Source organism: Typha angustifolia, chromosome 14 (assembly GCF_048772165.1).
Source record: "Typha angustifolia cultivar Huaian chromosome 14, ASM4877216v1, whole genome shotgun sequence".
NCBI classification, from domain to species: domain Eukaryota; kingdom Viridiplantae; phylum Streptophyta; class Magnoliopsida; order Poales; family Typhaceae; genus Typha; species Typha angustifolia.
Window position 1 is genome coordinate 11,047,209 of NC_133252.1, and position 16,290 is coordinate 11,063,498.

Consider the following 16,290-nt stretch of genomic DNA (forward strand, 5'->3'; position numbering starts at 1 on the left):
GTAACTAAAGGTATATGTCCTCTGGCAGAGAAAAGGAGAGTTGCTTATCACGGACAGCTCTATAGTATTGAATTATTGTTATCAAATTTAGTGATAGAAGTGTTACAGAGCCTTTCATTCAACGAGGAAGACGACCGAGGGAATAAAAAAGGTCATGAATCTGGCTTTAATTAGCAGAGTCCCTAAAGTTAATAATATTACAGCAACGCGATGTATAATATGCGTCTATTACTATTAAAAAAAAACAGGGGAAAGTCACTTTAAACTTTGAAGGCAGATGGACTACATTGCTCTGCAAGTGAATAATTTATGGGGAATTAGTATTGACATTTTCTAATTACCCGCAGACATAGAAATGCAAATTGTGCACTGAGAACGATTCAGAACAGATAGGCAGAGATCAGACTCTGTACACTGCTTCTTCTTTTTTTCCCTATGGGAAGAAACTTCACCTCCATTGCTATCTGCTACATAATCAATCCTATGGTACACAAAAAATCACAGTTCTCTAAACCTATCATCACATAGTTCGATAACACATCAGTAAATTGGTTACACATACACCATCTTATGCAAGGACTGCAGGAGCTCCCTGCTGACGGCCCAATATAATTTCTTTCTTATGTCTTTCTGCATTCTGTCTTGGCATCACAGCTGAAAGCAGCATCAAGAAATAAGAAGCAATCCTGTCCGATCCATTAAACTAGATTAGTTCAGAACCCTAAACTATCAGAGACATGTGAACTTCTCACAGATTCCGGATTTCCCAGCCAAGAACTGGCATAACTTAACAAATGTAATGATGGGAATGAAGAAGTGATGGTTGCTCTCCATGAGTTTAACAGTACTTCATCCTCTTTTTAACTGTACAAGATTGCAATTGTACAGATCCCCTTGCATTTCTCTTGATAACAGTCTGCACAATGCATTGCAGCTCAACAGTGCGATTCAAATCGAGATCTAACCCTGACCAGATCTCTGTGCTGGATATTGGCCACCTCTCCAACATAAGAACCATATCAGCATCAACTTGGACAAAATTCCATAAAAGCAATGTCACCTCAATACATCATAAAGACATCGATGGCAAGAAATTGTGCCAACTCAAGTTCCTCAAAATATCATTTCAATCCATTAATTCTTTTCTTCATGATTCAGAGATCAAATCAGTTTAGGTTGCAGCAGAACCGGATGAAAGAGGACCATCTCTCATCTGCTGCAAATATCCCTGCAGTGTCCTCTGCACTGTCTCAACAACCAACCTCAGCCTTCCCTGGCTGACATCTCCCATAGAATTCCCATTAGCATACTCGACTGTTCTGGCAACCCTCTGCTTGCATTTATCCCAATCTTCGTACCGCAAGAAACAAGCTTTTCCACCATGGCTTCCATCCATTCCAATAAAAGAAATATGAGTATTTTCCCCAAAAGAATATTTTAGTCTTACAGATACACAGTATGGTAGCCAAGCAGCTCCACCTGCTGCATTCATGTGTGGAATGTGAGCAGGGTCGAGAACAAATGTGAGGGCAAAATCAACTGAATTATGGGCTCGATCATGATGAATGTTACTTTTTGATGTGGAAGAGCTCTCCAAGTTCTCAACTGTAATTGACCCCGAATGATTCTCCAAGCACAGTTCAATGCGAGCCCTCTGTGCAGTAGCTATATCTCCACCATGAGCCTGAGACAATCCTTTCTTCCATGCAATCAGCTTTAGAAATTCCCGGAGGACTGAAATTGGCAAGGTGAGTAGTGTGATAAAGGAAGCAACTCTAGAAGCATCATAAGGCTCAGAGGCAACACGCCTACTGAAGTAGTCACATATCTCATTTATTTCACTAGGGGCTAGTTCTTCCTGAGTATTAGTCTGTGATTGCTGTTGCTGATGATGGAACCGTTTAACACTCAAAACTTGTAAAAGGAGCTGAACTCGATGAACACTTACTGCAAAAACATAACCCCTACATAACCCCCCCAAAGAAAACAGAGAGAACAGTTAGAATTTACATCTAGGATAGCAGTTCATTTGCTGAAATAGCAATAGTGAAACACACTAGAAACAAGAAATAGATATATGACAGTAACAAATTAGGTGAGTCACGTGATAGTGATTATATGTCAGGTGCCTGATAAATTGATCAATATTTTCAAATAAAAAAGATATCTCAAACACCTGATGACAAATCCCAGAAAATTTTCATTACATCAGGCTAGATTCTTTGGTAAAGTCCAGCATATCATCGAGATGACTGATTCCTCCAAATTGATATTAGATAAGTTAATGATAATGTAATTGCAGAAAGGTTGATCAACTATAATACCAAAAGAATGTTCATTTGTAAATATTGAGAAACTGATCAATTCTCATTGAGATATATAAACGAAGGTGTCGGTGGGGCTTTAAGGCTTTACCCTTGTCTCAAAGAGGTTATGAGTTCAAGTTTTTGAAATAACCTACTCAGAAATGAGTAAAATGGCACCCTTTAATCATCAACTTATAAACAGATTACCAATAGATAACTGTGGAAGTCAACAAAATATAATGACAATATCTCCCAATATGCCCAAACACATGCAAAGAGCTATGTTCTACATGAGCAGGCTATAAGAGCTGTCCTTTAAGGTCATAATGCATAATATCTTTCCATTATTTTCTAGGGTTTTTGACATTTCATATATTACAAAGAACTAGACATGTACAATGAGCACTATAACTACAGAAGGTGCAGGCATCAACTTAATTATACTAATCTAACCAGCCAAAAATGATGTCCTTATATATGGAAAAGAAAAGAAAAGAAAAACATTATAGTACAATACTTGAATTGGAAAGCCAGGTCTTACCCCACAAAGAAGCGCAAGGCTGGCTGTTCCTGATCCAAATTTAAAAGCGCCCCTTCATTCTCCTTTAAGATTGAACCTAGTATCTCTTTTAAAAGATCAGGCAGCTGTGCAAACAACCATAGCACACCAAGATACTTCAGAATTCCTCGTAATACCTTCTTCAGAGCTGCAAGAGGAACCCAACCCCCTCCATAACCTCCATCATCCCCAAGGCCAATAAAGGCCGTGTTCAGTTCCCCTTTCACATGCATCGGGAAACCAGTTCCCGGAGACAAACGTGCAGGAACCCCAGAAATGCCTGGAGCTAGACCTGAAGAGGCTAGGATTGCATTGCTCACACGGCTTAAGCTGCCAGCAACCTGATTTCCAACTCCAGAAGTAGGTCTAGACATACCAACAGATGTAGCTGCATTTAGGCGGTTGGCATTAGGTGCCATTTGTTGATTACCCGCAATTGGGTTAGTATTGCTGGCAGTTAGATGTGCACCTGAATGCGCTGCACTTGCAAAACTGGGTTCGGGAGCATTTAAACCCTGAGCAACATGTTCCATTATAAAAGGGCGAAATTGTGGACATGGTAATGATCCCCCTGCTGAAGGCCCACCTTTGGGAGGTGTTGCTGGTTGTAGCCAAACCTGATCCCCAGCAAAACAACGCATGTCCACAGCAAATTTTTTGCGATATATAATTCGTATCCAATATGGACCCCTCAGTACAACAGAAACGTCAAATGGCAGCAAAGAGCTAGGGACTAGTCCTGGTCCACCTCTCCCAGCAGCAGATAACATTGCAACAGTGTGGAGATTGGGATTGCCTAGCTGAGCCATAACAGCAGTTGTAGTAGGAGCAGATGATGCAGGTTGGACAGCAGCTGATGATGAAGTGTTTGTTAAGTGTCCCTGAGATTGGACACTATTCGGCTTATTCAAAGGATTGTAACCTGGAGAAACAGTTACAGGCATCCTTGCAGGGCGTATTGCACCACCAAGAGCAAGTAAAGGTCCAGCAGTAAGCCGAATACAATCCAAGAAGGATGTAACTTCACCTCCGTTTACAAAATCCTCCAAGAACTGCAAGAAATGGACCCAATTATGTATAAAAGAAATAAAAAATAAAAAACTTCACAGAAAGTTATATGTGCTTATAAGACAATATCATGGATAGAAATAGCCACCGCCATGATTATACAGTAAGTAAGCTACTTGCAATTTTATGATAGTATTGTGGATCAAAGAAAGTGATTGATCCATAAGAAATTTGTGCACATAAAATTAAATATTAAACAGATTATATATTAAAATATAGTTTCAGTTTTCTGTTATGTCAGAATTAGATCACATAAGGAAATAATGGAGGGATCAACAACAAAATGTTTTTATCACATCTGCTAGAGAAGGCAGGAAACATATGTTTGTAGATTCTTCCAACAACAAAGTAAAACGAATGGTAAAAAGTCATTGCATCTTTATCCCCATGAAGAGGCCATCATTTAGTATAAAAATAATTGATAAATCTTGCATCACACCCTTAGTGATCATGGGTTCACCCAAGAAAAACACTCTCTAGTGGTCAAACAAGGAAAACATCCTCTCTTATAATGGGGTGAGCCAGTAAGGTAGTGGCATAATTTACATCTTACCCTCCACCTCAGGCCCTGCATTAATGGGAGCGGGAGCCTCATTCACTAGGATGTGTCCATCCATTCAGCTATAAGACTGAAAAATTAATTGAAACCTACAGATGATGATGACATGCTCAGAGTATGTCCAAACTTAGGGGGTTCAATCACTAGTTGCATGACAATTCAATCGTAAGTCGCAAAGCTTAACTGCCCCTATTCAAAACCAGCTTATCTGTAATGTCAGTTCAAGATGTGAACTTGTGAAGTGTGCAGCTGAAGCACATCCCAAATCCATCATCTCAAAGTAAGGAATTCCATGCATGTAATAAGAACAAACCTTTGTATGTGGCCAAAGTTGATCTGGAGAAACATGCATTGTACAGCCTTCATTACCAGCTTCCCATTCAACCACAAAATGTACCATGACAGGCATTGAACCATAACTAAACCACAAACTCATGAGACCGACGGCTTCAATCTTGAAGGTTTTCCTCACCTGTTCAGGTAAACCATCTAAAGCATCAATGCTACCTTTAGTAACAGACTGTAACTTTGGCTCAGCTCTTGTGTTGCAATCTTCTAGCTTTTCATCAGCTCGGATACCAATTAGTTTTCGCATACCACAAGCAAATAAACGTGCATTGGATAGCCTGCGTAAATCTGATACTAGTCTCTGAATACTATCGGCTTCAACAGTCTTGTAGCTCAGGATAACTCCATCTGGATCATAATAGATATGGGAATCCATCTCAGATGTATTTGCGATGCGTACACCAGAACCCCATGGTGTAGTTGTACTTCCTTTGTGAAGCTCCCAAAGTTCTCTGAAATGAGGGTCATTAATTTTGACATCCCAAGACATGCTTCCAGGTTTTCCAAGTCGCAAGCATATGTGCTTCCATGAATCACCTTTGGCAAATGGCAATCGTAACCACAAGTTAGAGGATGGGCTCCGTAGCCCTACTTCTTCAACATATGGAATGTCAAGAGAATCCATCTGGCTAGTTAGCTGTGCATGTTTAATACAAAGCGAACAATGCCTGATAACATGGAGGAGGACTGATACATAAACATTTGGAGTAACCCCATGATTTGCTTCAGCAAGAAGATTCCCATATGTGAAGCCACTAGCTCTGCATGTCAGAGCAGATGAAGATGCATAGTTTGCTGGTTCTGATATTTTCCTTCTTTTACACTGTTCATTAGTGGCTTTTAGTCCCTTAAGTGCAGGAATATGCATCAGGAATTCTGAAAGAGAACGTTTCTTTGATGTCTTCTCATGTTTCCGAACATCAAAACCTGAGGTGGCAGAACCTCCAACTTCAGCTCTTTGGCCTATAAGAGCACCAGGCATGTTAATTTACAGTCTTTGGTGTAGTTTACATATTCATAACATAAATAAAACATTATAAATCTTAAAACCAAATTGACATGGTTGTGTATCAGCTGTCAAGATAGTTTTAGTATTACCTAATGATCCAACATTCTGGCCAGTCAATGAAGCTTTGAGGTTATTAGGGTAGGAATTCTGTATGGAGACATGAGGAGCAGTTGCCCGATGTGGAGACAACAGTTGATGTGGTCCACTCCCATCAATGATACCTAGCTCTTTTGGAGATCCATTTATCAATCTTGCCTGGTCCTCATCCATCACAGAATACTGACCAACATTAGCCAAGTGTGGGGACCTAAGAGAGCTCAAGTCTTGCTCCGATCTTGAAGTAGACAGTTTCTGAAATGATGAGTTCCTTGCAGGGCCTTTCACATTATTTGAAACGTAGTTACTTGAGCTGGTCAGAACAGAAGAAACCTTTGTGATATTATTAATTTGAGAATGTTTTGAACTTCCTTCCCACTTAGGTGAGCTAACTCCAGCCGATATTCCTTGATTATTATTTGGAAGAGAACCTAAGTGAGACAAAGAGGGCAAACTACGAGATGCAGCAGGATGATTCTTAGAAGGAAAAAGACCCAATGCGCCCTTTTCGCAATCAAATATTTCATCAACAACTGATGAAAAAGTTGGCTGTGAACCACCAGGAAGCTGCAGAACAGGTTCCAGTCCATGCTCTGGAAGAAGACCATTTTCCATAATATGATTACCATTCGAATCTGGTAGTGTTCGTAGCTTCCCCCAGTCAAAGAGGCTCATGTTTGATTCATCTCCAATTATTTGCATCTGACCTATGTCAATCTTGTTAAAACGTATAGCTTGGTTACCATCAGTAGTCGAGTGAGGCTTTCCACCTGGATCAGGCTGAGTTTCTAGCAAATAAAAAACTGGTTTGAAGTCCTTATCAAGCTGCATCAATAAATAATAGGAAATCACACAATACGGAAACCCCAACAGCAATATGTCAGATCCATGCAATATGGTCTTAGGAATTTTGATAGCACTTGAAGATTGATCATAAACCTGGAAAAAGAAGAAAAAGATAAGAGTCACCAACTGAGTCACCAACTGATTATTTATGAGCAAAAAGACTGATAGAAACATAAATAGTTGAATAGCAAACCTTTAGGCCCAGAAACCCTCCAACTGAAGCAAATAATTGAAGAATGCTCTTGCTTCTCAAGCTCGTAAAAACTTCAGTAGCAGTAACAGTTCCCTGGTTTAAGGCATTCTCACAATCTAATAGTGCAGCTGGTGGCAAGATGTTCTTGGAAGATTGAAGAAGAAAACGACCATTTCTATAATTAAAAAAAGAAGTTTAGAAAATTTAAGAAAATGAAGGCGGCAAAACGATTCAAAGAACAACATAAGGAGAATAAAACTATATATATATATATAGTAGGATATCTCAACCAAAATAATTTTGTTCGGTAAAACAGTCACAGGACTTATTAGGTCGCAGAATGCTCAAAAGTACAACATATAAATACAATATGGCCAATGCAGAAAGCCAAAAGAAATGAATGGCCAATAGGTAAACAATATTACACTAAAAGGACAGCCTCAGGCTTAAAATGCACAATCTACAGAGAATATTTCTTTCAATATCATCTCTCTCACTAACTAAGATAACTAAAGAAAAGGTAGAAAGACAGAAAATACAGAAGCTTTATAAATAATAAAACAAAGATCATATAACCTATAATTCGTGTGCACTACCAAAGCCCCACCATGGCCTTGCATTACATAGGGCAAACAGGCAGCTTGAAAGTCCTATGCCAGCATGTATCATGCCAAAAGGCTACTAGCACACCTCTGTGCCAAATAATTTGTATTGGTGTGTGCTGGTGGCACATAAAACCTCATCATCTCCAAGCACCTCTGATATATGATGAGGAATTTGCTTCCTCTACTATTGGCCTGTTCCACCAATGGAACTAACAACCCCATTTTGACTCCCTACCATGACTCACTGACCCAGTTCTCATCCTTCAAAATGTCGTTTGCTCCAATCACCATTTGAGTCTTCCCAAAATAAGTGCAAAATTATAGGTAAGTGCTCTTTCTCCCAAACTTGGGAAGGAGAAGTCGTTAACCAACTTATTTCATGCCCACTTAAAGATTAGGTCTTTCAAACAATAATTTTCTATGGCATAGGTGTGTCTGAAGGTAGGCCTTGCATCATACAGTTCCTCTTGAAAAGTTGTCAAAAAAGAATAGCCGAACCAATATTTCTATGCTTAACAACCAATTTTAGTTCTTTCCTTCATAAAACCCGAGAAAGAAATTATGTGAGCTCTACGAAGATCCCAATATCACATTCCATGATCCATCAAAAGAAAACTCCAAAATGAGCTTCTCAGCACTACACTCAGAAAGTTACAATGTTGGAAAAGAACTGACTAAAAAAATTTATTTCCTATTAACTGTATAAATTATTACATTTTTATGTCACTAGTATCATCTATTTCAGAATTCACAGGATAAGAACTCAGAAGTTGTCCATGGTGTCAAACCTACCTTCTGCATGAACTAATGAAAGTGAACCATATTTGTAGGTCAGAGTATACAGTTCATGTACCAGAAAAGTGTGCATATGAGTATTTATTAGATTCATGTCACTCAATACAATGAAGGCTCTTAATTAAAACTTTTACTGCATTACAATGAAGCACATGATTTATATTCTATAACTGGGAAGCATATGGCAAATTTTACAAATTAGTAATTTCAGAGGCAAGGGAAGGGGAAAAAGTAAGTGAACCTGATATTTATTTCAAGGGTGATATATGATTTGCTATATGCTCGCACTTGTAGTACTTCATATCCGTAATAATCTTCAATTCTTCTTTTATCATCCTTCTGCACAATATTTGGAAGGATAAGAATATTTATATATATATATATAAAAGTCAACAAGTTGTGCATGTATATGTGCGTGCATGTCAGAGATATATTTTCTTGGACCTGAAATAAGCACGCCATATATGGTAGCAACTTATAACTTATTAAGCATAACCAATACTTCCTTCTTTTACATCAATAGAGTTTCCAAAGAGATAGATGATAATACAAATACTAGAAGGGTGAAGACACTATTCAGTAAGCACAATTATAGAGCAGATCTTTCACTAACCAATATTATGGATCACAGTCACAGCCCTAGTAAATGCTCTCGATATAACAAAACGTGAGATATCTCAAAGATAACATCAATATGAACCTCCTCTAACATGTTTTGTATCTCAAAGAGATTCCAATATAGTAAGTTTAAGGATCTCACCTCAAATTGAAAAGTTGGAAAAGAAAACATGGGGACAAGGAGATGCCCACTTTAAATACACTTCCTAATGGATATTCCTTGCTAGTAATTCCTTTATTGTGGAAATTCTGAGTATGAAAGTACATTACCAGTAACCGTTTCAATTAATATATGTACATAAAAAATGTATATGATTTTTATTTAAAATGAGGGGAACCAAATTAATGAACTAGAATTTTAGTAGTAGTGAGGAGTTATTTCAAGGGGAAAAAATCATAAATACATGTAAAAAATATATTTGGTAAGGCAATAAAATCTAGGAAGCTAAAAAATTTATTATACTAGGCAGCAGTTCCATGAGGTGATGGGAATGCATAAGATAGAACTTCTATTCTATATTTTGTATTTCAAGCAATAACTTGAACTCCATAAGCTCCAACATTTAATTAATTTGACTAGACTTTTAATGTCTCTGTGCTAGTTTACTTCTTTTTATCATCTTAACCAATTCACTACCTCCAAAGATTGAAAAATAGTTAAGAACATGAGAAATTGAATTACATAAAGATTTAGATAATGAACTCGAGCATGAAGCGGGAACACCATTACTTTCTATCCGTACCTTCCGTGATTCCATCTCTATTTCAGGTCCCCCGCGCTTAAGGACAACATCACCCGAACTTCGACTAATTTGAACACTTCTGCTTAGCTCCCTTTGTATTTCTAGTAGACGGGTGTGCCTATTGAAAGCAATAGCTCTCAACAGAAGTTTCTCGACATCAATGCAACTTTGATCAAGTACAAAGTTAGCTTCCTTATCAGTATGCGGATCCAAAACAAAAGAACCATGCAGACACTTAATCTGCAGATCTTGACCTGGCTCAATTTTGATGAATGGAGATGAATCAGAATCAGATCCCCCACTAGTTTTATCATAATCTAGCCAATAAACTATTTTCAAACCAGGAGTCTTTAGACCAGATACATCAAGATCCCCATCTTGGCCCAATTGCAAAACACCAGAATTCCCACTGCCATCAGATATAAGCTCAAAGCGTATTGCATCTCTCCATCTGCCTAAACGTAGTATTTGAACTTGTTTAAGTACAGTGTCCATAACAAAAGCGACACATAGTTCATGAAGAATTGTATATAAAACCATGAATGGATTTTCAGCAGCAGCCATTCTTCGCTCTATATCATCACCAAGAGCATATCTCCGTGCTTCTTCTAGCTTAACAGCCCCATTCTTCTCACCGACAAGCAACTTCAAGTGTAATATCCTCCACATTGATAAATGCCCACGATAACCCAATGTAAGAATAACCTTGAACTCCCCATCCACACGTAGAACAGCTGTACCATCAGATACTACAACTTCAGATATTTCCTTAGGAAGTGAGACTTCAAGAAGTTTGGAACGGATAAGTGTGTCCAACTTCTTCAAAGCTGGCTTTTGCTCATCCTCAGAAAGTGTGCTCTGAATTCCCAAGTCTTCTATACATTTTGGCAACCGTCGATAACCACCGGTAAGGAGAACCTCTATCGCAGATGGAACATCAAATAATGGAGCACGAGCTTGCTGCAGTCCTTCGTGCATGAAGAATAGTGAATCTGCTGTTTGAGTAAAACATGTATCATGGCTTGATAGAGTTGCTGCAAGCTGTTGGCAATAATGAACCAAAGGGACCTGCAGGCATCACAACTTAATGTTATAAAAATCATAATTCTATGCAATTTAAGTCAAGAACAACAAGAAATTTGTGTCTACTTTATCAGGTCCTATAGTGCAAAAAATGCATGAGTAGCAGAACGCCCATACAAGAAAATTTTTAGTTATGAAAGATTCACAAGGATTACTCTCTGCAATCTGCAGATGGAGTATAATTACACCATCTGTGTGTTGTACAGAGATTTTCATATTATAGTCTATGGAAAACTCAAAAGCCAAACTATATACCTAATAAATGGAACATGTCATACAAATGATTCCTTTCTCTCCAAATAAAATTAGTAAAGATTGCACAAGTATAAGTAATTTTATACAAATAGAAAATTTAGTGCAAGAAAAGAATAACCAAAATGACATGGGAAAAGGATGTGATGGAACTTAATTTGGCAACAAAAAAAACTTGTAGTACAGTGGGCTTCAAATATTTGTGTCCATAGAAGCATACACTGAGATGGACGGCAAGAGTGACCCATAATCATTAACAAATGACTAAACCACACGAAGTTCCTTGAGCTTACTACTAGTAGCCATCGCACCGTACTTGACATGGTTAAACGACTGATTTAAGACAAAGTATGATTGTTTAACAATGATGGTAGACAAAAGGGGTTAGAGAACTTAGGATTTATATCATACTTAATAGATACTATCCAAATTAGTTTTGGAGCAAAAGATAATAATCTAATCATTGCAATAGACTATCCAAAATATACATGCTCCAATCTAGGGAAGCCATTGGTTTCATTGAAAGATGAGGTCCAACAATATTCAAGAAAACAATGAGCAGTAGCTGCAGATCAATGAAAAACAAAAAAGACCACTGGTCATAGAGAATGCTTCTACCAAAGCATACTATAGAGAGGGGAAAAAAGAAAAAGTAAATCTGCGAGCAATTCTAGAACGCCAAAGAGATGATGGAAAGAGAAGGAGATGTGCTCTAAACTTGGAAAAGAGGAGTTCATTCAAATATTTACATACATCCTGTATCTAAGCACGAGTTCCTTCTCTACAAGCAAAAACATATTACAACACTTTAGAATTGGAAACTTCCGATGTCCTATATCTAGGATTATATATTAATAAATTCTAAGTAATGTATTACCTTAATTCAAGAAACAAAATTTTGAAAAATCTTCAATAGCATACTAAATGAGACCAAAAATCCAACTATAAGCTTTTTTATCTCCAAGATTCTTCTAAACTGAATACTAAAGATTATATACATGTTTAAATGCTTGGCTAGAGAATTAAATTATCTATTTCAAGCTTGCTCCAAGCATTTGACTACATCAACAAGCAGAGCAGCAACTCACCCTTCTCTTCTTCCATGCTAAACCAAGCACTTGATTATAAGTATATAACTTAAAAAAAAATTTTAAATGAATAAGTTGATTATTATTGTTCTACTGCTTCTTCTCTTCTTACTGCATTTTAGTTCTTTCATGGATTGTCTTAGATTAGCCTTAGTATTCCATTAATCTTCTCTTCTTTCAGCTGAATCTTGATTTCACACAGAGTGACTGAGTAACAGAACAATTTAGTCCTCTTCTTTACTTTTTTGCATCCAAAGCATAAGTAATTGGCATTCAGCATTTTAATTAGTTTTACATGTACTCAGATTAGTCTATAAACTTATCTGAAGTCAGTCCAGAACAACTAAATACTGTGGTTACTGGTTGCAAATTGCTAAGAAAATAGGCTGGGTTGCACGAATTTTTAGTTGAAGTGAATTATAGTTTGATTCAAATGGAAGGGCAAAATAGCGAGTGCAAGTTTTAGCACCTCATCAAAAATTTGCTAATCCTAGGGATTCAAAGGGACTAAACATGAGTAAATGTTACCTGATATGAGCAAAGTATATATCTAGATGGCTAAATTTAAAGACTAAAGGATTTAGTTTCTTTCCCTTTATTTAATCTTACTGTACCTAGCTAAAGGTTGATGATAGACTTTTCTTTCGAGAGAAAAAGGATAGGAGAAAGGAGAAGTGGGTATAAATCAAAGAGAGATTCCTCAGGCAGTTCTAGTCCTTTTACCTATCTTAGCCTCTCTTTAGATTTCTCTTCTAATTGCTCCTAAGTGGTATATGTATTTTGATTTTTGAAATAAAAAATCTGTCTTGAACCCTTTATATGTTAAGCTACTCTAAATGGTTATTTTTCAATAGGCATCCTCTGGTTTTGCTAAGCTTGTCACCCTAAAGGTATAAGATTCCTTAGGGTAGGAAAATTGGGTCCATTGGGTCCAAGCAAAAAAAAAAAAAAAAGAAGCAAGCAAAGCACCCTTAATTTCTCTTTTCATATCTTAAGTTTATCTCACTATATCTCATATAGTGTAAATCTGGTATAATGCTAGCTTTTGTCTTTCTTTTGCATTGTGTCTTACTTTGCCCAATAAATTCTAACAAATGATTCAAAGTGTCGACCAATATGTATCAGTATCGGCCCATACAAATCCAAAACCGGGGTCAAAACTAGTTATTTCTTGGTTTCAGCCTAGTATCACCGCTATCGACCATGTCGGCCATAAACACGAAATATTTTTACTCTATGCGGACCATATGTGGATTGCATCATATGTTTCATCTAAGCTAAATAGTAAATACTACTCAAGACATCAATTATTGATCTCTTGATATCTCAAGCGCCACATTTTACATTACCTTCTTATTTTTCTCTATTTCCTCTTATGTTGCTATTTTTTTCTCCCTTCACCCCAACATTTTTCTCAATTTTTATTTTAACATCCCTATGCTTATCTCTATTACAAAGTTAGTTGTTAGTCTCATATGTAGGAGGCTTCCACCTCCGTTGTAGAAGTGATGATGGCAATGTGAGCACATGTATTTCATATCTTTTTTTTCCTCAAGAATTTAAGTAATTAAAAAATAGTTTAAAATTGAAACGACTGATATTTCATTTTCTGTGACGGTCGATACCAATACTAATACTTAAAACCTTGATCTTAATTGTACTCTTTAATGTAGTTCAATAGTTATCGAGTTTACATTTTCATTTAATTATTTTGTACATGTACATAATAAAAAAAATATTGAGTTCTTAAAAGCATAATCCTCAGCAATGAACTTCAATAAATTCAACTTCATTGAATTGAATATATTTAGGAGAGTATAACTTTGCTCCAATGCTCCTGCTACAGTTCACCTAGAGCAGGCTTATTCTTCGAAGTGAATCATATCAGATTGTTACTATTTTTGAGCTATTGATGAACAACAAACATGCTTCCTTTTCCCATGTGTATTTCATTTTTCTCTGTGCCTTAGGAAGCTCCACCTTGGAAAGCTTTACCATCTACAATTCTCCTATCAGTATTGTTTCCTTTTTCCTCTCATTGAAGTCTGAAAATTGTTCTCTTTGCATTGCCAGTCGTAAGTTTTACTGACATGAAAAATAAATACAATACTGCAAAACAATGCTAAAATTATTGCCTTGAGATTAATTGAAAAGTTACTCATTTATGAAAATCAAGTTAATACTACTACAACCACAAAACAATTACTGATCCATATTTCCCTAATATCACGGTAGGTTACTGTAGCCATCAGGCAGGCAGTGACAGTCTCCCCCAAATTGAACTGAATGCCCATCAGGCAATCTATCCAAGATCAAATCCCAATAGGGCCAAAAGACTTTGCCCTAAAGAGACTTCATTAAAACAGATCGAATAAACTCATGAGTACAGGGAAGGGATAGACTGCTGACTGGTTGGCTAACTACAGCAGGATTATGGGTTCTTCTTTTTGGTGGACCGGCTCAGGTAACTCTGAGCTCAATGATATTTGAGTAGAGATGCTAGCTAATATGTAATTTTGGCCTCTGGCCTCCTTTTAAGTTAATGAAGTTTTTATTTATTAAAAAAAGACTTCATTAAACAGCATTCCCTACAAGGAAAAACTAGTCAATTACTGGATCACAATGTCCATTCACACTTAAGCTCTTCTCTTTCAATCCAATGCATTCATGCTTTCCTACAAAATCTTTAATTCCTAAATTTAAACCAAAACCTGTGCCTGCCAGTGATGCTCTCGGCAGAAAAAAAGAAGTCATATTGTGGGGTCACCGGTCTAGGAACTTGGAGTCAGACGTTGGTAGAAACCAAGAAATCAATCAAAGAGAAAGGGGAAACAAGAAAATTAGGTCGAGAATGATGTGGCACACCCGTTGGCACCACTAAATTACAATAGGTTCTTTTCCTTCAATTTAATGTCTCCTGCTTTCTATGAAACCTTACGTCCTATATCAAAATCAAAGCTTGCGGTTCCCAGCGAGTGCTCGGGGGAAAAAGACGTGGAATTTGCAGGATTACGTTCTTCAAACGTGGAATCAAACGGTCGTAGCGATTAAGAAACCCTAGGATATGGAGGAGTGTGGCTCACCTGCTGGCACCACTTAGCAAGAACGTGGAGGCGGAGCATGCGCTGCCGGGTCTTGACAATGAACTTGAGGAGGTCAATCTTCTTCTCCGAGTCTGATCGCTGCTCCGCGGCGGGAGACTTAGACTTCTCCACCAGCTCCTTGAGGGCGAGGTAGGAGTCCTCCGCGGCCCGCCTCACCAGCGCCGAGAACTCCACCGTCTGCTGCCCTAGCTCCGCCGCCATCTCCCCCCCTTTTCTCCTCCTCCTCCTCTTCCTCCTCCGCCGCCGCCGCCCTCAGCTAGCAGAACGGCGGCGGAACGGTAGGGGTTCCGATCGGTCGATTCGATTAGGGTTATTCCAACCTAGAAACAAGTCTCTTGTCCTCTTTCTCGCGCGCGAGGTGAAAGGGGAAGAGGAGGGAGATCTGAAAAGGGTAAGGAAGAGTAGGGGGGACGGGAGGAGGGGGAGGAGTTCGCGAAGGTTGAGATTTTAGCAAAGCCGCCTCACAATCATGATGGAAAGGGAGGGAGGGAGGGAGGGAGCGAGAGAGGGAGTTAGAAAAGACTGCGATCGATGGATGGCTTCTGTTGGAAAGTGGTTTAATCGTGGCGATCGGGGAGAGGTCTGGGAATTGTATGATGTTTGACGATAGAGCCGCACTTTCTTTTGCGGGCTTCGGGGAGATTTACATTTAACACCCTCCATCTTTGTTATTTGTAAAAAAAGACAAATCAAATCAGTGAAATTAACAAAAATCACCTTATGTTGATGTTTTTTCTTCTTTATTATCTTTGTAGGTTTTCTTCAAGGTATCATATATATATATATATATATAATGTATGACCTAACAAGCTCCCAACTTCCTATGATTATGATGTGCAATATATAGGATTAGGGGATCATTACTTGATGCCCGTTTTAAACATATGATATATATAATTACTTCATTATCTAACAAAACAGTCAAGGGGTTATATAAATATATACTTCTCATCATCTTCTGTCTACCATAACACTTTTATGAGTCTCCACCAATGTCACAAACTAAATGGACCAGATA

The 16,290-nt window shown here is 37.9% G+C and overlaps 1 protein-coding gene across 1 annotated transcript; it reads right to left on the minus strand.

Annotated features, from left to right (window-relative positions):
• Positions 1-299: 299 nt before the first annotated feature.
• Positions 300-15,770, minus strand: LOC140776510 (mediator of RNA polymerase II transcription subunit 14). Its single transcript, XM_073120241.1, has 8 exons — positions 15,252-15,770; positions 9,746-10,813; positions 8,626-8,723; positions 6,985-7,159; positions 5,939-6,884; positions 4,806-5,803; positions 2,848-3,917; positions 300-1,964 (listed from the first exon to the last, which is right to left on the minus strand). Exons 1-8 carry the CDS (start codon positions 15,471-15,473, stop codon positions 1,172-1,174), a joined length of 5,370 nt encoding a protein of 1,789 aa, XP_072976342.1. The 5' UTR covers positions 15,474-15,770; the 3' UTR covers positions 300-1,171.
• Positions 15,771-16,290: the final 520 nt, after the last annotated feature.